Here is a 24,937-nt window from a genome sequence, read left to right on the forward strand (position 1 = left end):
TTTTAATAAACATTATAATAACATTTATTTCATAAACAATATTTATCATTATAGCATTTACAAATTATGACGATTATTTTCTTTGTCAATATTAAAATCACAGTAGGCATTAGGATTTCCGTAGTTAGTAAGTACATTTACATATCAACACATTTCTTCGAGATATTTCCAAATCTATCATAACGGGAACAGTGTGTACATAATGACATCTAAAAAAATTACATATTTTATTAAATAGTTTTTTTTTTTTTGTAATGATCCCAATGTAAGTAGCTAAAGCACTATGTTATGGAAAGTCAGAAGTAACGACGGTACCACAAACACCCAGACCCAAGACAACATAGAAAACTTTTTTTACATCGACTCGGCCGGGAATCGAACCCGGGACCTCGGAGTGGCGTACCCATGAAAACCGGTGTACACACTACTCGACCACGGAGGTCGTCAGTTATGTTGGCCCAAGGTGTGAGAATATAAGTAAATGCTTAATTAACATTATAGAAAAGTAACTTGAAACGTTTCATATCGTAGGAAACATATTTGATGAGAACATAATGTATTTATTTCAATTGATTAGAGCATTAGCTTCTGCTCGGTCAATTCATTACTTTAATTAAAATAAGTTTAAATTGATTTTTTTTATTATTTAAAAAAAAAGCCACTCGCGCTCCTGTAAATTTATCTAAATTCTACCGTATTGTTAACAATAATGGCACTAAAATAAGCTGATACAAATATAAACGCTCCAAAATACAACTTACGTACAAACACGCTTTGATATAAAAACACACGCGCGCATATATACACAATACACACATTAATGTACTTACGAATAAGAAAACAAAAAAAAAACACGTACATAAACAATGACAAATCCTTTAAGAACTGGCGTTACTTATAAACGTTTCATCATCGGATGATTAATTAAACACTGATTTCTCTCGTTCTATCATCGTTGATTACATATTCGAAAGAAAGAGACAAAGCGTTGTTTAACTTGTCACCCACTAAACAACATTAACTGGTAAAACCGTTTACGTTTAAATAAAAATAAACCGTTAGAAATACGTACCTTCGGGCGGTATCCTTATTAACAGAGTATCCTTTAATGTAACATTTCTTGTAAAAACTTTCGTAAATACGTCCTAAAAAAAAAATTCAATCATTTAAGATACTATAATTTCACATAAAGTATTGATTTTTTTTATTAATCCCGGCTGCTGAATTTCACCTTCGGACATCTCGACAAAACTACAAATATCACCCGCACCACCTAGATGTCCGAAAATCCACAACAGCGCGATTTTTAAGACATTTTCTGCCTCGCACAACCACTCTGTGGAACCAGCTTTCGCCTGCGGTTTTTCCGAACCGATACGACTTGGGAACCTTCAAGAAAAGAGCGTACTCTTTCCTGAAAGGCCGGCAACGCACCTGCAAGCCCCCCGGTGTTGCAGATGTCCATGGGCGGTGGTAGTCACTTTCCATCAGGTGAGCCTCCTGCTCGTTTGCCACCTTTTGACATAAAAAAAGGTATCACAGATAAAGTACATTGGTATGGACTTGTTCTGTAAACCATTTTAACATGGTTCTTATATTAAGGCAATACTGGAAATAGGACTATATATAATATAATGTCTGTAGAATAACCATAACAAACTCATCACATATTTTATATCCAACAACAATACTTAGTATTGCTGTAACAACAGGCACAAGGGATATAACACCTTGGCCTCCAACGTTGGTAGCGCGTTGGCGATGAAAGGAATGGTTAATATTTCTCACAGCTCCAGTGTCAGATGGCGGAGGCGACCGCTTACCACGTGGGCCATTTGCATATTTTAAATTTAAAAAATATTATTTTGTTGACAGGTGTGAGGAGTATTTAATATTTTTTACAGAGATATCGTCTAGGTTACATTGGTCACAATATTCTAACATACTCTATTACAAACAACAGGAATAAAAGTCAAATAAACAACATTCGACGCCAAATTGGTCGAGAGCTTGATTAATCTATGATATTCACTATGGATTTGCGAAAAAATAGCGTTTTGAACGTCGAAGAAATTTGATCGGAATTTTGGAAGTAAAGTTAAAGTGGAAATAAGATTAAGTGCAATAGTGTTGTATTATAAATAAATATATATTTATCATAAATTCTTAGTATATATTCAACATAGCTGAGTTATTAGCAAATCGCATGAAATAAGTAAATCTAAGGTTTGTTTATCTTTTTTCCTACTTCCATTGGAATAGATAGCCTATTCTATAATGGTAACGAATTATTTCCGATTATATTCCGATCCAACTTCGACTATTCACAAAAATAAACCACAGTTTAATCGTCAGTGAAGGCCAAATCTACTTGTACCGGTTACGATACGCGATTATATTTCGATGTAACTTCGACCGAAACGCAGCTGGATTGTTGTGTTTGTAGAATAGGAAATCGGCATAATGACAACGATTACGACAAAGTGAGGAATTGTTAGTATAATTGGCGCCCAGTTCCATTGTAGGTTCTAATACAAAAAAAAAACAACATTATTATAATTCTGATTCAACAGAATGTTACATGTTAACAGCTCATAAATGTAAAATGTACCAGAATAAAAAACCTCAACAATCATAAGGAATCTGAACTTATTTTTCGCTGTTCCACGAAGGCGGAAATAAATGTCTAAGAAATTCTTCCGACACAGGCAGCTTTCCTCTCGATGTTTTCCTTCGCCTACATTTATACTGGTAAAATTTCACGTTCTGTGACATTATTCAAAGTGTTAAATGATGCTGATAACTAAGAAAGATGCTCGATCTTTTTGAATTGTTTTTTTTTTAAACATTTACATCAATTACCGTAATACATGGTAAAAGATCATATAGAATGGCAACACTGTTTTGAGACTGCTTTGTACTCGGTGGTATAGTGTGAAAATCCGTTTGGGTAGGTATCCATAAACTCATCACATATTCTACCACCGAACATCAATACTTATTACTGATGTGTTCTAGTTTGAAGGGAGAGTGAGCCAGTGATTACTAAAGTAAGAATTGTCTTCTGCTGCGCTAAGGTAAGGTAAGGGAGAAATTTACTTGGTGCCCTACGACTTTGTTTAAGCTCGTCTGGGTAGATACCACCCACTCATCAGATATTCTACCGCCAAACAGTCTCAGTATTTGTTGTGTTGTGGTTTGAAGGGTGCGTGAGGGACACCTTAGCTCCCAAGGTTAGTCGGTAACGATTTAAGAGATAATTCATATTTCTAGCAGTGTCAATACCAGACAGTGGTAAGTACGTACCATCAGGTGACTCATTCGGTCCACTTACCAATATTATAAAATGAACAAACTAAATATTACTATGAATTAAATAACTAGTTTTATGAATATACTTAACGCTTGTCATATAAAGAAATATCTTAGAATTATAATAATTATTTCTAACTTTATGGTATATCATATTGGTTTTATTAATTATATAATATAATAGTTAAAAAAATGTATTATACTTCTTATCTCTAATTATATTTAATTTATATTTTAATACATACTGTGCATTATGATAGAGCATGGTGTAGTTGATTTTTTATTTTAATGTAATATTTTATCTGCTGTTGGTAGTCTTAATGATAATAAATAAATAAATATAAACAAAAGTATGGAAATAGGTTAAAATTAATGAAATAAATTTTATAAGGCTAAGATCTAAATTAATACCCCGAGACGACACGGTTATGTGACGTCACTATAAATTCAGACTGGCGTATTTAACCCTGATAAATCACGTCTTAAATTTAAGGAATGAATATTGTTTTATTACCATAACAGTGTAATCCGTTGAATTCAACCCGTATTGTCCCGGTGCGAACGAGACGGAATGCTCTCTTTCATCCAAATTGACGAGAGCGAAGGAGACAGAATGATATTTATCGCCTTTCCTAGGAAGGTGTGGTTTAACCCAGAGCGTTAGTAAAGGTTGTAACTGAAATAATGTATATTTTTTTATGATTATACATTTAAATGTTAAATACTATAAAATAAAATTATACACCTCGAAATTAATCAATCAAATGTATATCATACCAGAAGTAACTAAGCATTTAGAGAAAAAAACCGTTTTGAACCGTTACGTATACGTTGCATTGACACTCTACAGACAAACAACAGAACTATTAAAAATATTTGCTGAACGATTTTTAAATATTTACTACTTAATTTATATACTAAACTACACTCTATTACTTACGGCATAAGGTCTACCCATAATTCCTAAAGGATCTTGAGCGATAGCTAACAAATCTAAATTGAGCAAGAGTTCCTTTTCATATGGAGTTATCTTGTTCATGTCACAGGAGAGTAGTAAGGGGGCCGCCAGCATTGAATACACGGCCATGTGCACTCGTCTTTGGCCATCAGTTAAAGAACTCGTGCCAAAAATTAGCTGAAAGTAGATAATTATAATATATCCAGTTCTGATTAAACCAATTCAAGATCTCTTGAAGATTTAAGAGCAGAGATATAACTCAAAAGCTTCTTTTTGACGACCTCCGTGGTCGAGTAGTGTGTATACCGGTTTTCATGGGTACGCCACTCCGAGGTCCCGGGTTCGATTCCCGGCCGAGTCGATGTAGAAAAAAGTTCATTAGTTTTCTATGTTGTCTTGGGTCTGGGTGTTTGTGGTACCGTCGTTATTCTGATTATCCATAACACAAGTGCTTTAGCTACTTACATTGGGATCAGAGTAATGTATGTGATATTATGTAATATTTATTTTATTTAAATTTATCGGTTAATATGTATGCATCAAATCTTTCAACTGAATTTGAAATCCATTTCACACAAGCGATTGAATTGAATGTTTGCACCCCTTTTTGGTGCCAGTGATCAAGCCCATCTTAACCCAATATGCAGGAAGTGTGAAAACCCGGGCGATACCTGTTAGAGGTCGGCTCACCGATAATGGTCATATCTAAGAACATAGGTAAGACGCCCCAAGAGGTCTCTTAAAAATATTTTTTGGGGGAATGGAAGATCGCCAGAACACTTGATAGCACTCGGGCGCTTGTCATGCTTAAGACGGGACTGCCAATAATTAAACTGAACAATAATTATACTACTACAAGAAGTTTATTAAAAATCGATTTTTAATTTGATAACTTATATAATAATACGTTTGACATGGATGTCTTGTCTGAGCCTTAAAATTAAATGTTTCAGCCTAATTTTTGCAATTAGAAGATTCATTTCGGATAGTCTCATCCAAACATAACAACAATAATGCATACAGTTTATAAAATATCCAGTACGAACCGGTTATATCCCATTTACAATAACGACTTACCATATCAGGATCATTCCACTGTCCTGGACCGTGATATTCATATAACTCCTCATATTTCACTTGGTAATGTGTGATGATTGATTTGATGGCTTGCCATGACGCCACGACGTCGTGGTAATTACGCCACATGTTGCAATTTTTCGCAACACTTCTGTAATCCGGCTGTATGGAAGAGGAATTTTTCTTGTGTTATTGTAGGTACTAAAGTTTATCCCAATTACAAGAGGACAAAATCCAAATAAACATTAGACATCGAATTGACGCGATATCATTGGTAGCTTGAATAATCTATGAAAACCTTTTCTTTGAAAACCCATAATAAATATTATGGGTTTTCAAAGAAAAGGCATTTTGAACGTCTATTAAGCTGTTATCGGAAATTTGAAAGTAAAATTAAAGTGAATATAAGTAATCAAGTGTAATAGTGTACTCTTCAAAGAAAGAGTTCTTAGCGTAGCCATGGGATATGTCGAAGACTATTATTATAATTCCACCGTCGTTTGCCTTAGCAGTTAGATAAGAATGTGGCAAAATTTCATACGTAAAATAGTTTTTTCTCGATTTACTTCCTCCAAACTACGACATAAAATAAAAACAAAAGAAGTTTGTGAAAAATAGCGCCGGGGACGAGTTGAAGCCCATAATCTTTACAGCCTATCTGTCGATCTATCGTTATAGTTACACGTTTAAAATAAATTACTTGAAAAAACCAGTAAGATGAAGTTTCTGAAGGTAAGCGATTGTTTTTAAATGTGGTCAGTATTTTTCATTCCGTGCAAATATGCTGCCAGTCATTATTCCTATATACCTAATAGGTAAATAGTATAGGATTCACAATTACAATTTATCCCAATAAAAGCTAAAGTAACAATTTTTGTTTAGTAATGTAAGGTCAAACCAGTAAGTGACGACACCGCAGATACGACCTATCGAATCTGCACTACAAGATTATACAATTAGACGTGCATATATTACATTTTGACATAGTTATAGCTATCATAGTCACAGCTGATCAACCGCGTTCCCTACTGGACAAGTAGCTTAAGGCTATCCCGAGGTCCGAATGAAAAGTTAGCGGTTTCTCTGTCGTGTAATTGTTAGGAACAACCCGGAGTTTGAAATTGGCAATATTAGCGATCCCGTGCCTCGGAAAGTGAAATCTCTTTGGTCGTTCGAATTCTATCACATAATAAGATTGAGGGGAGAAAGTGCTGCTGTGTTATCGCACAAACTTTTGCACTAAATTTTGTGAGTAGTTAACGAGTCTCTGTTGAGAACAGAAGAGTATATCCTAATTTTATTGAACAGCTCATTCAGTTTACTGACTAAGACCTTTTTTTGTTTTTTTCACGCAGTGGAAACCATCAGAAAGGCCCTGGGAGTGGGAAATGTGGGTTTCCTCTCGCAACACAATCCTCTCTAGTGCGAACTGCAGCGCGAGACCATCCCGGCTGCCGTCCTTCCTCAGGGCCATCTAAAATAGGAAACGCAGGCCCTATCTTTTAAACCCCGGGCATCGAAGCTGCACTGACTAAGACATAAGCTAACTCATTCCATTACTATTTGTAACGTATTACTAAAAATATACTTAACCTTTATACAAAAAAATTATAGCCTAAGACGCATCGCGTTTCGTAGAATAGTTTAGTACGAACATACTATTGGTATACACGCTGTGCTTCGTAGTTTCACTCGCATTCAATTGAAACTATTGACACGACAGCTGCGAATATCATGTTTTAGTTATATATAAATACGTAATTTTAAGTTGCATGTACTAACCATTGCATTATTATACATAATTCTATATTCAAATCCATCAAGGTACCAACTTAGTAAAATGTAGATTTTATATAACCCATAAAACATTATGACTACGGCACTTACCTTTTTATTGTGTATAAACTCTATGTAATAAGGCCAGCTACAGGAATACACCATTGGTCTACCCGTAGCGTTTAAGTGCATACCCAGCTTTATATACGCTGTAAATATTATGAGCGTTTTTATAATTCTAAGGGCCAAAGATTAGTAGTGGTTTGATGAAATCGTAAATTTTGTTATAAGCTTATTAGTAAAGATTAAGGGAAAACATTCGTTTGTTTGCTTGATTAACAGCCTCAAGTAGTAACTTGTTAAGTTGATTGTTAATTGTCAAGGACTATTTATAAGCCGATTCCGAGGTCCCGGTTTCAAATCCCGATTCGAAAGAAAAAGTGAATTCTCTTTATGCACAGAAAAATCTCCGATTAAATACTGTATTTCTCGCGTTTTGTCGAGTTTACAAATCGACCGTTCAAAATTCGAACACGACAAAAAAAAGCAAAGGATTTTTATAAAAAAGGGCAAAGACAAAACATCTTTTTCTTTTCTATTTGTCAATTTTTTTTTCGCTACATTCTCACTCGTTTGAGTTATCAATAAAAAAAATGGAAATAAAACGCTAATGACTATCGTTCTTGTTAGCTTTTAGAAAAGTACGTAGAAGTCATTATGAACAATATCGACCACGGGTGAACTAGTTTTGTTAGTTTTTCTTTAACTGCATTCAATTGTTAACAAATTCATGTTCTTTTCAACAACAGGCAACATTTCCAAGATAATATCATAGATATGATATACCAGTATTGAGGTAATCTTCGGAAACAAAACATCCATCCACTTTTAAATAGTCAACTTCCCACTCTGCAAACATCTTGGCATCGGTTCGGAAGTGCTCTCTGGAGCCTGGGTAACCCATGCAGGTAACATCGGCTATGTTTGTATACATACCGAATTTAAGCCCACGCTTATGAATCTGTAAAAAAAAGAATCAATTAGAATTGTAGCCAGCATTATTTAGAGTCGGATTTCTTCTTGTTAAGGACTTTTTTACAATTTGTTATTATATTTTTTTTCCTCCGTCTAACAGAATCTTTATAATGGAGGCAGACAGGTATTAAGCTCAGATCTGTATTTGATATCCCTGTAAATAAATGTGTAGTATTCATTGTTCAATTTTAAATTCTTATTACATTCAAATTTTGAAAGAAATGTACCTTTTCCTTTTTTTTAATGAATTTCAAGATTCCATAGACAATATTACTTTATTAAAACACATATCCTACCTACATAAACTATTTAAATTAAAAAGTATTATATACAACCTCTAAGACATTTAAATTTGTGGCAATAGTATAAATATAATAGGAAAACTATTGAAATGATTTATATTATTCAAAGTCCGTTTAATTATTCTTAATGCAAGGCATAACTAACTTTTATTATATTTTAAAAACATATACACACACTCAGACAAATAAAATCTTCATTTATTCAAATATATTTTTTTTATAGAAGAATAGGATCTGTTGCTATTACTACTGGTAGTAATACTGGTAATAAAAAAATATTAAAAAAGTAAAAAATCTGTATTAAATATATAAAGATCAATTATTTAATTCTTAAAATTGCAGGCTATTCAGATAATATATTCTGATATAATGAGTGGGTAAGTTAACTAATCCAGTGGCATACTACTGGATAACTAGAACTGAACTAGCTTAGAAATGCATAATTCCACAAAGACAAGTAGCAACTCTTCAAGTAAGACCACTTGCAAACATCGTAATAGATCACAATGTATCAAGTTGAAAATAAAAACAATAACAAAGACAATGCAATGCTGCTTGGAAAGTAAATATATGTAGGCAATGACATGCATGAAAGACAAAAACAGGCATAGATATCTGTGAAGATTATGTAAACGGTTTCATTAGATATATAACACTCATTGAAGCTATCATTTACATACATCTAGACACATATCGGCAGTGCAATAGTTTATCCCGACCAAAGCTATATTTACCAAGAGTAATACAGAGATTCGAGGATATGTATAAAGTAATTTTAACTGTACAAACATAATCTGCTATATACTTCATTCCATGTGGAAACCTTTCTTTATCAGGCACTAGACGACCAAGACTGTCTCGTTCCTTTTGTGACCAACAGTCATCTATTATGATATATTCATAACCTGCTTCTTGATAACCATCTTCATAGAATCTATCAGCTACTGACAGAATTAACTTTTCACTGTAATAAATAGTTATCTATATTGGTAATGATGTTATAGTTAACATATTGTTGTATGGTAATAATAATCTATATTTTTATAAATTTGAATTCAATGAAAACAAAAGTAAGTATTCAATTAGACTCTTTCATTTTTGCAATATTTTAAAATATAATAAAGTGTCACAGGCGCTTACTAGGGCCTCAACGGTAAGTAATTTAGTCTTAGGCAAGAAAAAATACAATAAACTGTTACTCCTGGCTTACGTTAGTAATTATTTTTTTAAACCAGTAAATTACTATTTAACACAAGAATTACATATCATGTCGTAACTTACTCAAGACATTTCTGTTTATCGTTTTTACAATTCACCCCGCACATATAGTATCCCCAAGACATCCATCCCATGGGAGGCTTTCGAGCTAATCCATTGTCTAAGTTTCGAACGATAGTAAAACATAGAATACTTAGAAGAAAAAATACACGCACAACCATATTTTATTTCTTAACTATTTAATCTAATTTTCAATACGTTGTAATGTTATTAATGTTTGTCAATTTATGTAATAAACATATATTAAAATGTGTTTCATATGTTTGTTTTGATTCTGGTTTTTGCTTGTGTTTATAAAATTTATATTGTCAATGTCAAAAACTGACAACTTAGCACAATTGTTCTTATGACTTCGAATTAATGAAACCTTATCAAGTTAAAAGTTTTAATATTCAAACATTGTTAACAATAGCAGAATACTATGTAATTATTATTATTATATCATTTCATTTAAAGTACAATCAATCTACGTGAGAAACTAAAATACATACAAGTAAATAAAAAAAATTACGAAAAAATATTTGAGTTGTAAAAAGTTAACAGATTATTCACATGTTGTATAGCTTAATTTTAAAAACAGAGTTACGTTAAATGCTCTAAGTATTTTTAAAATAAACTCTTTTCTCTCTTCTCAACATTACGATCCAATGCCACATCAAATGCAAGACGTCACGTCCGCTCGGGCAATCGTCGAACAAAATAAAATGTTACTAAAGTCGATCCAGACGATTTAAGTAAAGGGTCGGACGAACCCTGCTTGTGTACGTTATAGCTTTCAGAGTTTTTTCACTCGTAACAGAGAAAGTCAAAATTACCGAGAAAATAATACTTGCAAGTTATATCAAGTTGGGAAAAAGTGTTGCTATACCTATAATACGTATAATAGCACAATTTGCTGCTATACATTTCATAATATCACAATTTTTAACATCAAAACAGTTTATTGTTTTGTATGTAGTTAAACAGGTATATTTAATTCGACTTTTATATAAAATATTTTGCTGTAATACTTAATTAAAAGAACTATATATTATGCTATAGCTATGTAATTTAATAATAGGTACCTATCCAAAATTATTAAATAATATAGCAATTAGTGCATTTTCAGTATCACACATATTATGTAATGTGATGTGTCATGATTTAATATAGATTTTATATTTACATACTTGTCTATATTTTTTCATCTTGGTGTAATAAAAAAATACCTGCACTTTGAAATTTACTTTGAAGACTTGCTCATTATAAAATATATTGAGTTTTTCAAACTATTATGAGAGTGAATAGTTAAATAAAAAGTGCACCTTGCGCTTACACTTTGCATTCTATAATGTCTCTAGAATAGTTGGTTAGACTCAATGAAAGTGAGAATGGACGCCATGCTGTAACCGAAATTATTTATGTGATCTATATATCATACAATTTTAAAATAATTTCGATTGACCATTAATAAGCTTAGAACTTAATTTAAAACGATATTGTTTCAGAGGGTTGCAACACCCGGAGCATGGGCGATGGCATGGCGTGAGATGGCGCGAGTCGCGTTCGCGCTTGCCGCGCTTTTCGCGGCCGCCTCTTCGCGTGCGCCAACTAAGGATCCCCTGCAGTTTGAGGCGGCATTTCAAGGTACAAAGAATGTTAAATCATTATTACCATAAATATTTTCGTATTCACGACGTATTTAATAAATATGTATATAGATTAAAGAAATAATATGTTTTTCCTGTATAATTTTATTTATGTCGTTGAAAATCAACATAAAAGTATATTCCGATAAAAAAATAATTTCTCGAACGGTTTTTGTATCTTTTGTCTCTGCATGTACAATACGCGGCCTTGTCAGTACAAAAAAACCCTCTTGAAAAAAAAAAGTTGTTACAGATTTTTATATGTATTACAATTTTTAAAAAAGAATCTGTCTATATGTCATCAACCCCAACAGTAGATTTCGTTACTTATATGTATGTATGTATGTATGCAGTATGCATAAGAGTCAATTTATGAAATACTTGGAGGGTACAACTTGCTGTAGTGCTCTCCTCTAGTATTTTATGCTCTCGTAAAAAATATAAAAATGGACTACTCCTGTTTGCTTTTAATAAATAAAGGCATTCGTCAGAGATATTGCGATTGGGGTATATTTCACATTCTCCAATTTAAATCAAGACTGGACAAATTTTTGTTATTTTTTAAGGATGAGGTTTATTTGAGGAGGTAACTGTATAAATATCACTCTTGAGTTCTTAATCTTCTTTGGTTACTTTTTACACTACATAGTGATCTAATCAGGGTGAATGGGATTGAGACATAGACAATTTTATTACTTTTACTATATAATACTATTACTATATAATATGTAATACTCCTAACTGTAACATCTAAAGCTTTTTTCAAGAGTAAAGAAGAGGCCCTCGCCCGGCTCTGGGACGTTTGAAGACCGTCACTTTTATACTTTAAATAAATAAAAATAAAGTAAATAAATGCGACACATATTTTAACAAAAAAAGTAATTTTATTAAACAACAAAGGACACAGCTGTCTGAAACAAGCAACGAGAGTAACGAAAGGAGTTTGTACATACTTATTGAATAAAAAATATCCTTCGGGTCGTTTACGATTCCGTAATGGGATCCATTCATAGAGCCCGCGGGCGGTCTTACAATGCGTATTGAACGAGAGTAAAGAAAATCTGTCTATTATTTATCTACCTTCCCTCCTTAATTTTTAAAGTATATTTATTTTTAATTATCTGTATCGGTTTTTATTTTTGCAAAGGAATCCTAATAAACCTTTTTAACGATTAACTTATAAATGAAATTGTTGATATTTTTGATGTAACGTCCTTCAATAATTTCAATCTTAAGCGATCCAGAAATATTATACGATATTTTTTTATTTTTCTATTTTAATTAAATAAAAAAAAGGCATGGTAAGTCAAAAGATTTTTTGATATTTTTTTGCCTATGGATGGAAACAGGTAGGCGAAATACTTCGGATATAAAATTGATATTTGTGTTAAATTAAACTTTTTAACTTATTAATCATTATTTACCTTGCGGGATATTTTTATCTGTATATTTCAATATAAAATATAACTTTTAGTCGTAATGTAAATTCTAATCCTAAGAGTAACGAATCCTTCGAACGTTTCCATAAACCAAACAGCGCCATCTATCGAACGTTGATGTAAGCTAAATTCTTTGTTTACTTAATTGCTTCATTACTAGGTCTGGATTTATTGAGGTTATACAGGGCCTACCCAATAGAACCCGCAAAAGACAGTCTTAAAAAATATATAATTTCAACGTGTTGACGTCTGTGACGATATTACATATGTGTAGAATTGAAATACAAGTATGGTAGGAGATAGTTTTGATGATAATTAATTATTGTTTCAAAAGTTACTGATAGGAAACGGAGAGAAAAATGGCATCTGTAAATATAAATAAATTAACGTAAGGCCGACTGACAGAAATTGTTAAAATTAATCACCAGGTGGCCCATTTGTCAGTCTGCCTGCTAAATTGAAAGAAAAAACGTATATCACATCCGCATAAGCATAATATAAATAAATTAAATTATCCTTTTAGTTTATAAACGTTAATTAAGTAGAACATTTATAATAATAATTAGATGGCAGGAATAGTTCCATGTAAGTAAATACGGGTATAACTCTTATTGTTAGGTATCCTTGAATCCTTGTCTCATTTATTACCCAACCAGGACATGTGTCGTTGAACAAAAGCTAATACTATTTCATTTACACTGATGATGTAGGTATGTAATATATTTATTCTCGGTAGGTTTGTAAGCTGTGAGTTCGCCTGCCTGAAGGGAATGAGTTTCAACGATAGCAACTTTTAATATGTTGTTTTTTTAATTTCAATTATTTACATTTATTAATAGTACAAACCAAACTTGCCAGCTCGCCTATACCATATACCTTATCTCCCTTTATTAATTATGTAGTTTTATGTAGTAAATTCATAAAATATTGGAATGGTTATGTCTGGTAAAAAGTCAATTATCATGTAAAGTTATATATTTTTCATTCGTGTAATGTCATATTTTTTTCTCACAAATAAAAAATATTGGCAATTGAAAACAGTTTTAACATTAATCTGTACTAAATAGTCTAGATCTAGTTACACAATGGTATGTCTTCGTCTGTCAAATGTCAGGTTCAGGGTGATAAAAAGGGAGAAAACTTTATGTAATCCTGTAAATACGTGAACTTTAATAAGAAAAGTCTTATCTGTTTTGGTAATGAAGACTGATATTAAAAATCATGATTCTTAATACAAAATGTGAAAATAATGTTCTGTTTTCTATGTTACCGTACCTTTATTCAGTTAAGTCTCTTAAAGTCTATCAAATATTAAATATAACTACAAATAACTACAAGGCGTATATAATAAATTTTGCCTTGCTATTAATGTCCAAGTTTTGGAAGCAGCTACTTGGTAAGCAGAAGATTTGAAACTTATTCGCAACGTTTGTGAATACTAAATATACATAGGGCAGAATTTTACCCGATATATGCAGGTTTCCTCACGACTTTTCTTACATCAATGAGCGTGAAATCAGTTAAAATGAATTATTCAATAAATAAACACACGAAAGCTCAGTGTCGTTTGCCTGGATTTTAAAAAGGGATATTCAGTTAGGATCTATCCAGTCGGCCGTCTCAAACGTGAAGTTATATGTTAGATGTATTTGGTTTTGGGCAACAGACATTGTAACTGTTTTAATTCCGCAAGAAAGGGCTATCCATTGTATTATAATCATGGAGCTCGATCCTTTCAGGGTTGTTTTAATAAAATATACCCTTACTTACATCAGCATCCTCCTGCCCTGACCTCCTGCGCCGACCCTATTTTTATTTGGGGTCGGCGCAGCATGTGTCTTCTTCTTCAAGACATCTCTGTCTGACATCATCTCACAAGTAACATTCTTTCCAGCCATATCGTCTTTCACACAACTTACCAACTTACAATTGCTTCATTATATGTTCACAACAATATTACGAATATTGACATTAATATAGACCTTTAAGAAAGAAACAGTGACAGACATTGTATAGATACGAGCAGATAAGGTAAACTTATATAACACAAAACATTGACTTCGCAAAGTCAACACATACTTCCAGGGCCACGATATTCTAGTTTTCATAATAAGAATCCACAGTTAGTTTTAACTTAACTTATTCATATTTTTTTTATAAAACATTGATAAATAAGGAATTTTACTTAATTCAAGATTATATTACTAATAAAGAAGCGGTTGTGTTAGTATTGGTTGATTTTCATGCAGGTTATATATAAATGTAATTACACATTATTGACATAAACTCTATAATTAAAATGGTAGAAAAGAGTAACAACTGATATCCTTACTGGTTCTCCTCGATAGAATATACTTACCACACAGGTGGTAGCTTGACATTTAATTCAACACTGACAACACAACATGACTATTTACAGTTGCTTCTGGTGAATAAAGAATTTGATTTTGATTTTAGTAGAAAAGAGTAACTAACTATTGGGTTTTTATTTTAAGAGCCTTAATAAGTTCTTGAATAAAAAATATTACGTTATAATATATACGTTAGACAAATTTTTAAATAAAGCACGAATAAAATTCTACTTTTTTTTCAGACAGTGGCAAAAGTGTCTGTAATTCAAGTCTCATCCGTCGAAGTGGCAGATTGTTGAATAATCCACATTTAATTATGCCTCTCCCTTTAGGGAGCGGCCGATTAAATAGAACTTTTAGGGCAAACATTGAACATTTTTAATCAAGCCCTGTCGCTTCGGTCACAAACAAATTGGTACTTTAGTAATTACTCACGTAAAAACAAATTTTTTAATGGATTTTTAGAAGCTTTTATTTAATGTCTGCTAGTATGTATGTGCAGGTTGAATTTTGTAACTAATTTCCAAGATTCATACAACCTCATTGACAATAAAAAATTAAAAATAACAATCAAATCAAAATATAATTTACTTTTTTTACGAAATCAAGACGACTGCGTACGGATAAAATTAATATATAGTTTCCCCACCATTTCTCCCCCTTAAAGTGAAAATAACCAAAAATGCTTTCTAATATTACTTTATAAAATAGACCTATTTTCTAAATTTCATTTCTAGAGTATTTTTTACTGTGTGATGATAATCAGTCAAACCAAACGATTTCATAAGTATAGTTTCAAGTGGACTCTAACAAATTAGAATTGTCGTTTTACAAAATTATAATAAAACGAAAAGATTTCGTTTCGAATGTGGTAAACAAATTAGCTGTGTGTTTTAATTAAACTTTTTAAATATTGCAACATTAAATATATAGAAACTTATTTGTTTGTTTATTTACTAAATTAATTAATTAAACACCACACCTTTTCATTTATTGTACGACAACGTCCACCTGTAACATTTATGTCATAGTTAAAGTTTTCCATCAAATGCATGTATATTTTATAGCAGTATTCTTGAAATGGAATTAAACCAAGAACTCGAACCAAAACATATTTAGACAGAGTTCTACTTACGCGTCTTGGATGGTGAACTTAGTTTGCAACACTGAATACACATTTGCTCATTAAATAGGTAAACATATTCCGTACTGTAAACATTGTTTCTAGGCCTTGCTTTTAGTTATATTAATATCAATTTAATTTAATTTTTCTCGTATTTAGTTTTTTATATCTCGTTCTTCCCTTATTATATATTATGTTGTTACCTCAATAAACTTCTAGTCTCGATTATGTATTAATATATACGTATTTAATTAATGATTTACTATAAGAGCATCCGGCATAGACCCTTCTCACATACAGTTGATATAGCCCTCTGGCGTAAACGTTATTTAACTTTGCGACTGTTTAAACATTGATAACAACAAACACCGATCTCTTTCCATCATCATTGATTTCGCAATCGAAAGAATAAGACAGAACATTGTTTCAATATTACCACTAAATTATTATTTTTATAACCATACAAAGATCATTGTTTATTTTTAACGTGCATCACACAAATACCGCTGAATATTTGGATACGAAATTTATACCATTATATTCAGCGTGATACAGAGAAGGTTTTTGTCTAAATATTATCATACAATATAAGTCATATAACGTATAACGTAACCACAGCAAACACGTGGTCGAGTCTGCTTGTCTATAATATCGTAAACATAACCTACGTATGTATAAATAGTAGTACGTACATAGTACGTATAATATGATCTCATAGTATAATTACCGCGTTAGATTATTATAAATTGAGTATATTCCTTTTTTATGACATTGGAGGCGGACTGGCAAATGGGACACCTGATGACAAGTGGTACCCATAGATATAGACACTGTAATAAGTATTAATCATTCCTCATAACACCAATGCGCCACCAACCTTGGGAACTAAGATATTATCAAGTGCCTGCAGTTACCCTTATTCACCCTTCAAAACCGGAACACAACAATTCTAAGCATTGCTGATTGGCATATAATTTATGATGAGTTGGTGATACCTACCCCTACCACCAAATTACGTACCAGATTTTTCAAATGATATTTTCCATTGCAATATTACATCGGATTGTTAAACAAAGGAGATTTACTGCTCATAAGATTGAGACACTTTCTTGTAGAGACTGATGATGTGAAATGATGATGTTGAAGAAGAAAATACTATTCGTCTCCCTGCAACCATTCCGTGTCATGATTTGTCGAGCAATTCTTCTTTTATGACTCCGTGGCAGCCGATTATGTCGTTCACATGTTACCGAGCGGTTTCTATCGCCTATGTCTTTGGCACTATAAAAAATATTGCCGATTATTTACACCTGTAATGTGCCACTGACACTGAAACCTAAGATATTATGTCCCGTATACCTGGAATTACACAGCTCACTCACCTTATACCAGAATACAGCAATAGGAAGTAATGTAGTTTGTGTGTACATTACTAATAGGGCAACTTACCTAGAACAATTTTTAAAAGCTCATCAATAGTAAATGTGAAAGACTTGTATAGAACATCAGAGTACAAGTGTGTGCGCCAACAGAAGTAAAATCTATATTTCTTCACTTTTATGCGATATGATCCGATGGCAGAGCAAATCTGGCAAGACTAAAATGAAAGGCGAAGAAACAATGGTTTAAGGTGCTGTTCAAAGCACAATTTGAACACTTTTAACAGTCAAATTTGGGACTGTTCCAGAGTTTTTTTTGGCTGAACAACCCAACACCTTTTATTGGATTTAAACCTGTATATTCGACACCACATAAAAAAGTTACAAAACTAACAGATACTAAAATAATTATTTCGAAAATCTCTTTAAGCTACTATTCTTCCGAAATGTGAAATAAAACGTAGTACCGATATTAAAGGGAGATACGATGGGAGGGTCTCTCCGACATTGTGTGAATTTTATGTCCGACATAAAATATAAAATGTATTACCATTGCCATACGTCTGATTTTATAACGGTTGTAATAGTTTTTATGTTTAACCGTTTTTATTAGAAATTCATTTAACAACATTATATTCATATATATTTTATTGGTATAATGATAATATATAATATCGTAAAGGTCGGTTTAGTTACGCGTTATGCTGTTTTATTGTGATAGCGAACATAATATTTGTATACTTTTACTAAGTATCTGACTAGTATCAAATTATTGGGTTTTTTGGGTATAAATTAGATGTAACCCGCATTTTGACCCAAAATTGGGAGTGTTTATAAATTTGTGCGTCGCCAGGGCGTAAAACTGTTGGTCCTGTGCCTGCAATCTCTTGTCGACTTGCTGTCCCATAGATGGATGTAAAGGTAAACTGTAATACCTCACAATTGAAGACGGTCCTTATTAAATAATTCTTTTATGATATCTGATTTCATACTACAATGATATTTCTGAATCGCTGGTCAAATTCAAGTTAATTGGCGACGTAAGAAATGGTTAATACATCTCAGAACGCTAATTTCTATAGGTAGAGGTGACTACTTACCATAAGGTGGTACATATGATCCACCAAACTATATCATAAGAAAATCGATGTTTTTAATTTTTATTTTATTATATTTCAACGGCCTTATAAATATTAATATATAATTTTAAGTAGATTTTATTTCACGCCAAAGGTAGCGGTTGACATCTATACCTAATTTCAGTAACACTCAAATAATCTCAGTGCATTTCAGAGATTTTGATTACGTAAACAAACTCATGCATAAATCATGAAATCTGTGATATTCAAAATTTAAATTGCTAAGGCTTTATGGCTTCGAACCTAAGCTTAAGTTAGACTAGCTAATGGAAGCAACGACACTTTCCGTTCTTATTTCAATGAAAATATTTGCATGAGCGACTGATAATACCTATCTAATGAAATGAAAAACTAAACAATTATGTACAAAATTTCATTAGGATCAGATTTACTTTTGATTAGTCGTTTTATTTATTTACGAATTTCTAGCAATATTACATAAATTAAATATGAAATTATGACATGACAAAATATAATAAATGTAAGATCAAAAGTGAAAAATCAATTTATAAAAAACAATAACTTACTAACCTAAAAGTAACGATTCTCACTAAAAAATAATTTAACACTAAATTTGACAACAAGATAATCTAAGAAACGAAATCAACACTAACAGCATGAAATTAAACAAAACAAAGATATCACTTATGTCCGAGCGCCGAAGCTGACTCCAGGAAAAAAGAGGTCCGCGCCTACATCAACCGTCCTTATAGGGTTAGCGCGTCCCTCCGGGAAACGTCCAACCCAACAATACAATACATCTTGTTCATTAATTTTACCATGGATACGGAAAATATAAATATAAAGTAATAATTATATGAATCAAATCAAATTAAATGTTTTTTATTAAAGTGGACTTTACAATAAAGCATTTTTGAATCGTCAATATATCAAATCTATCACCGTTTCGGTAAGTCCAGCGAGAAGAAACAGCAAGAGACTCGCACAATCAACAACGTTAGTAATCACAGTATAAAATGAATGTTAGACATCGCCCTATGATTTTGGGAAACTTAATCTTGCGGAAGTATGTCGCGCATACCTCGATAAATGAAAATAGATTATTGGAAGAAAAAAAATCTTTGCCCTCGTTAAGACATTAAAAATGTATTTAATCCTTTTCACAGTTTAGGATTAACGCACAATACACTTTCTTAGCTCCGTACAATTCCATATTTTCAAAATGAAATATCTAGATGATGTATTGTATTCTTCAATTTATTTACAATAGTATAGTACCGTACATATCCAAAATAAAACCTTATTTCCCTGCTTAATTGCAAATGAGAGAACCCTTCTGTCACCTGTAAGTTTTTGAAAGCTTTTATTCAACTTCAACTGTTAGCACGTGTGTGCGAGAGAGGGAATTTTATAGCAACTCCAAAGAGCAATTGAGCGGAAATTTTGCTCGCAGTTTGAGTGTTGATAACGATAAAATCTAGTTTACAAATGTAAGATTGTTTTTATATAATGTTTAATATACAAAAAAAATATGTAATGTTAAATGTTTTATTTATACTATTATGTATAGTAATCGTGTATTTAATTGATTAAAGAAGACTCATAATAAAAGTACCACGACTAAGCAAAATTTAACCAATATTTGGTTCTTCGTGGAGAATATTTTCAGCAAGTAAAACACTCATTAAATTATAAACAAAATAAGTCAAAACAGCAACTATATCTAAGATTAAATTGATAAAAATAATCTAAGAGTAAATATAAATATTATAAACGAAATCATCTTATTCAATGATCCAAATGTATATTTAGTCAACTAAAATACTTGTATATTTGTATATCAAATAATTTATCGCATTGCCGGTCAATAATCCACTCAGTTGACGGCAATCGTTCCACGGCCATGAAATACGATCAACCGTAAAAGCTCTTCGCCCTTGTCTTGTTAGAGCTTCGTAAAGCTTTCAAGCGTTTCGGATATTATTGGACCAACTGACCAATTTAATATGAATAGCTCTTTATACAGCCCGAGATTGGTCCGAATTTGGTTAAGATTTGCTTCTATTACTCAATATTTGCTACATTATACAAATAATAATAATAAAATGCAATACATATACTTACGCCTTTTTTATTCTAGGACATATTTAAATAGGTGTGTATACTTATGTTCGTGAAAAATAATTAAAAATTATTTTTATTTACACGTAAAAAACGTGTAAATAAAAATATATAATATTTTATTATATATATTGGCGGACGAGCAAATGGGCCACCTGATGGTAAGTGGTCACCACCGCCCATAAACAATGGCACGGTAAGAAATATTAATCATTCCTCATATTGCCAATGCACCATCAACCTTGGGAACTGAGATGTGATGTCCTTTGTGCATGTATGTAGTTACACTGGCTCACTCATCCTTCAAACCGGCACACAACAATACTGAGTACTGCTGTTTGGCGGTAGAATATCTAATCAGTTGGCGGACGGTGGTAGATTTGTGAAGAAAAGAAGAAGCAGAAATTAGAGAGAATAATTCCTCAGATAACTCACCGTGATACATTCAATCCGATCAAGACTTATCTCCGTTGCCACTCTCTCCTCCCTCGTGAGTACGTAACGTACTATATATTTAATAAATACTTATTTTATTAATGAAAGTATATTTTTATTAAACGATTCCATATTTATTTATCGGTTTTCTTTAATTATTTTAATAATCATCCATTTCGAATTTTCACACCTCATCTTAATTTACATTGTTTATTGATTACAAATTTAAATTGTAAATGATTTAATTTGTGACTAAGTGTTATAGCGATGGTGAAAAAAGAAGATATATCATTTATTATTATTATTATTTTAATATAATTAATAATTGGCATTTAACTTGGTGGTAGGGCTTTGTGCAAGCCCGTCTGGATAGGTACCACCCACTCTTCAGATATTCTACCACGAAACAGTAGTACTCAATATTGTTGTGTTCTAGTTAGAAGGATGAGTGAGCTAGTGTAAACTACAGGCAACAGGGACATAACATCTCAGTTCCCAAGATTGATGGCATCTTGGCGATGTAAGGAAAGGTTAATATTTCTTACAGCGTCATTGTCTATGGGCGATGGTGGTCACTTACCATCAGATGACCCATTTGCCCGACCGCCTACCTATGTCATAATTTTTTAAATTCTTAATTGGTAAATTTTATTTACCTTCTTTTTTGGATATATGTTCGCAATTGTGTATATAATATACCATTATATATAGATTATATAGACGCCTTGAGATTTCTTGAGATCGCAAAGATTTTATTGCGAACGTTGGAAATCTAAGTTAGACGGTTTTAAATTTTAAAGTTTTTAATAGCTTAGACGTAAAAGTATGACGTACACTTTCTTTTTAGTATTGTTGTAAGAATATAGTTAAAATGTATGACGTGTCCTACTATACCTACTATGAAAGTAACAACCTGTGTATCCCACTGCTGAGCTAAGATCACCAATCCTCTCGAACAGAACACGATGAGATGTTTCGTGAGGAACCTTGCATGGCTTCAAAAAATCCAACCCGCTTTGTAATAGTGTGCTGGAAAGTCCAAACCTTCTCCTATAACAGAGAGCAAAACTTTGCTTAACAATGGGATAATTTCTTTAAGCATTATCGGTGTTAGGACTTGGTGCATGCGTGATTGTATGTAAACCACCCACTCAGATATTGTTCTACCGCCAAACATTCACACTTTGAAAGATAAGTGAGCCAGTAATTAACACCAGAGACATACTCAATACACAATAAATCCCATGGAGCAGTAGTCTATTGCCAAAGGTGACATCCTGACATATTTCTAAATTTAAAAAAAGACTGAAAATATTTTTAAAAAGGAGCTGCTTATTTTAATCTTTGTCATATTTTTTAACGTTTACCACAATATTTTTTATAATCACCCAAATAATAATATTAATACACTATTGCAACAATGATGCCACATAATAGTTACATTATGTTCATAAACTTCAGTAGAATTTAAAGCTAGACAACGTTCACTCCACAAATATTCTTCTCAACAAAGAAATGAACCGGAATACTAATGGCAACCCAGACAATAAACGTCTTATTACGCTTTGAATTGTAAAATATCAGTGCAATTTGTTCGCTGACTCCACGAGAGCTGAGGTCTCGAATGTTCTGAGCATCTATAACGCAAGCGTGCAAGTTCTAGTACTACTAGCAGGAAGTAGGAACTAATCAAAATATGAAAAGTATTATGGGACTTGTAACGGCTTTAGTTTTTACATTTAAATCTGATGAATAGTTAAGATCTCTCATTATAACAATAATTAATTAATAAATTATATTAGAGCGTACTTATTCAAACCCCCTGATGTTGCAGATGTCCATGGGCGGTGGTAAGAACTTTCCATCAGGTGGCTCACCTGATGGAAAGTGATTATCCTGCTCGTTTGCCCCCTATAATATATAAAAAAAATATATTAATATGCAAAAGATAAAATATCAAATGATATATTTTTAAACTAGCTTATATAATTATTTATGGTGTGTATTTCTCAGTTGAAACACTTGAAACGTGGAGAAGTAATGCAAAAAGCTTAATTAAAAGCATAACAACTCGCCTTTTTGCCTCCACTGGTGACAGGAGGACTGGTTCGATTTTAACCCAGAGGATTGCGTTTCAACAGTGAAATGCCGCTAACATTCTTGCCAACATTTCTTGTGTTCAATATTTGTACAGTAAGTGTTTTTAATATATATTGGTATATATTTAAGGACTTAATGTTAATAATTCTTATGTAATCTATGAAATCGACATACATGACTAAAACACGTGTATTATACAATTTAGTGTTGCTTCTGAAGCCTATTTTCCGTTAACGTCCACGTGTTAACTTTGCTCGTTTGTTAGCTTATCGCTGCTATTTACTTCTTCTCTATAGAATCTATATTGTGGAGCAATGGTAACTACATTTAATATATAATACATGACGATTCAATGTGCTTAAGCCTACTTCTATAACAAAATATTTTGAATAGAACCCGGATTATATTAAGAAAATATCAGACTGAGCGGTAATATTAATATCGACGATGAGGTATTTTAATTTTAAGTTTCCTTATATTGTGCATTATTTTATTTGTTATAAAATTTAGGTGGTTAGAAATACAATGGCAGAGTAACTTAAAATAAAATCTTCATATAAATAGTTTTGGCTGTCCTATATTAATATATTCATATATTAATCACAGCTGTCAAAATCAAAATATACTTTACGAGTATGCTTTTACGAGTCCCTTTGAATCGTCTTTTTACAAAACTATTTTAAGTAAATTTACCACCGGTTCTACTGAGAAGAACAAACAAGAACAACGGCAACAATACTCAGTAGTTACTCTTTTCCAACATTTAAAATACAAAGTTATGTTAGTTGAATACAGTTATTTATGTATACAATATATCTTGCCTGGAATTCAACAAGTATTAATTTCATGCTTTTTTATCATTTCTTGCCAGGGTCTGCCTTCTGACTAATTATACTCAACTTTGCACGGTCTTTAGCATCATCCTGTGTAAGTTAACTCTCATGTCCTGCTTCACAATATCCAGCCATCGCTTTCTTGAGCACCCAGGAGACTAAGTTGTCTGTGCTTTATATTGTAATAATATTTTTTTGTACATTTATATTAGAAACTTATCTGGAATTAAAGTTAATAAATGAAAATTTAATACAAATAAAATATAAATAGAAACCTATGAAATTTATTACGAAGAATCACTTGCGAGTTCTGCGAGAAACAAAAGACAATGTGTTAAGGAAAAGTTCGTGTATTGTTTGAAAAAGAAATTGTACGACATAGTGTAAAAGTTTTAAAATTTTTATCCTTAATAAGTTTTTGAAGAAAATAAGTGCTCTAATATTTTATGAAATTTATTTTTAAACTAGCTAATGTGATTTCTAGATTATGTTTTTAAATAGCGACATGCGTTTGAAATTGTGTATTGATGGTACTATGTTAGAAATAAGGTATTACCTTATATATTAAAACGAAGCAACCAGTTTAGCTTAAGCTACCAGTCATGATGCACCTGAGTCGTGAGGGTAATCTCAATGCTCGTACCCAACTGACCTACTTCAGAAAGACCACGCACACAAATGTCAAAAACA

The 24,937-nt window shown here is 32.1% G+C and overlaps 2 protein-coding genes across 2 annotated transcripts in view; one reads left to right on the top strand and one right to left on the bottom strand.

Annotated features, from left to right (window-relative positions):
- The window catches only part of LOC125072835 (pikachurin-like), a 194,201-nt gene that overhangs the window by 77,414 nt on the left and 91,850 nt on the right, over window positions 1-24,937 (top strand). The window contains exon 2 of the mRNA XM_047683552.1: window positions 11,226-11,364. Coding sequence (XP_047539508.1) covers window positions 11,253-11,364 — 112 coding nt within the window. The 5' untranslated portion in view covers window positions 11,226-11,252. The remainder of the gene's footprint in view (window positions 1-11,225; window positions 11,365-24,937) is intronic.
- On the bottom strand, window positions 77-9,987 carry LOC125072838 (alpha-N-acetylgalactosaminidase-like). The gene is made up of 9 exons (XM_047683556.1): window positions 9,742-9,987; window positions 9,250-9,424; window positions 7,970-8,144; window positions 7,235-7,332; window positions 5,348-5,509; window positions 4,253-4,447; window positions 3,827-3,988; window positions 1,073-1,145; window positions 77-209 (listed from the first exon to the last, which is right to left on the bottom strand). Exons 1-9 carry the CDS (start codon window positions 9,897-9,899, stop codon window positions 178-180), a joined length of 1,230 nt encoding a protein of 409 aa, XP_047539512.1. The 5' UTR covers window positions 9,900-9,987; the 3' UTR covers window positions 77-177.

The sequence above is a fragment of the Vanessa atalanta genome, chromosome 22 (genome assembly GCF_905147765.1).
Source record: "Vanessa atalanta chromosome 22, ilVanAtal1.2, whole genome shotgun sequence".
Classification (NCBI taxonomy): domain Eukaryota; kingdom Metazoa; phylum Arthropoda; class Insecta; order Lepidoptera; family Nymphalidae; genus Vanessa; species Vanessa atalanta.

Excerpts from the sequence above, each read along its gene's own strand:
- LOC125072838 (XM_047683556.1), bottom strand. The coding sequence starts at position 9,899 with ATGGTTGTGCGTGTATTTTTTCTTCTAAGTATTCTATGTTTTACTATC. Across the intron at positions 4,448-5,347 it reads AGTGGAATGATCCTGATATG|CTAATTTTTGGCACGAGTTC; the intron begins GTAAGTCGTTAT and ends ATCTACTTTCAG. Across the intron at positions 3,989-4,252 it reads TTATGGGTAGACCTTATGCC|TTACAACCTTTACTAACGCT; the intron begins GTAAGTAATAGA and ends ACATTATTTCAG.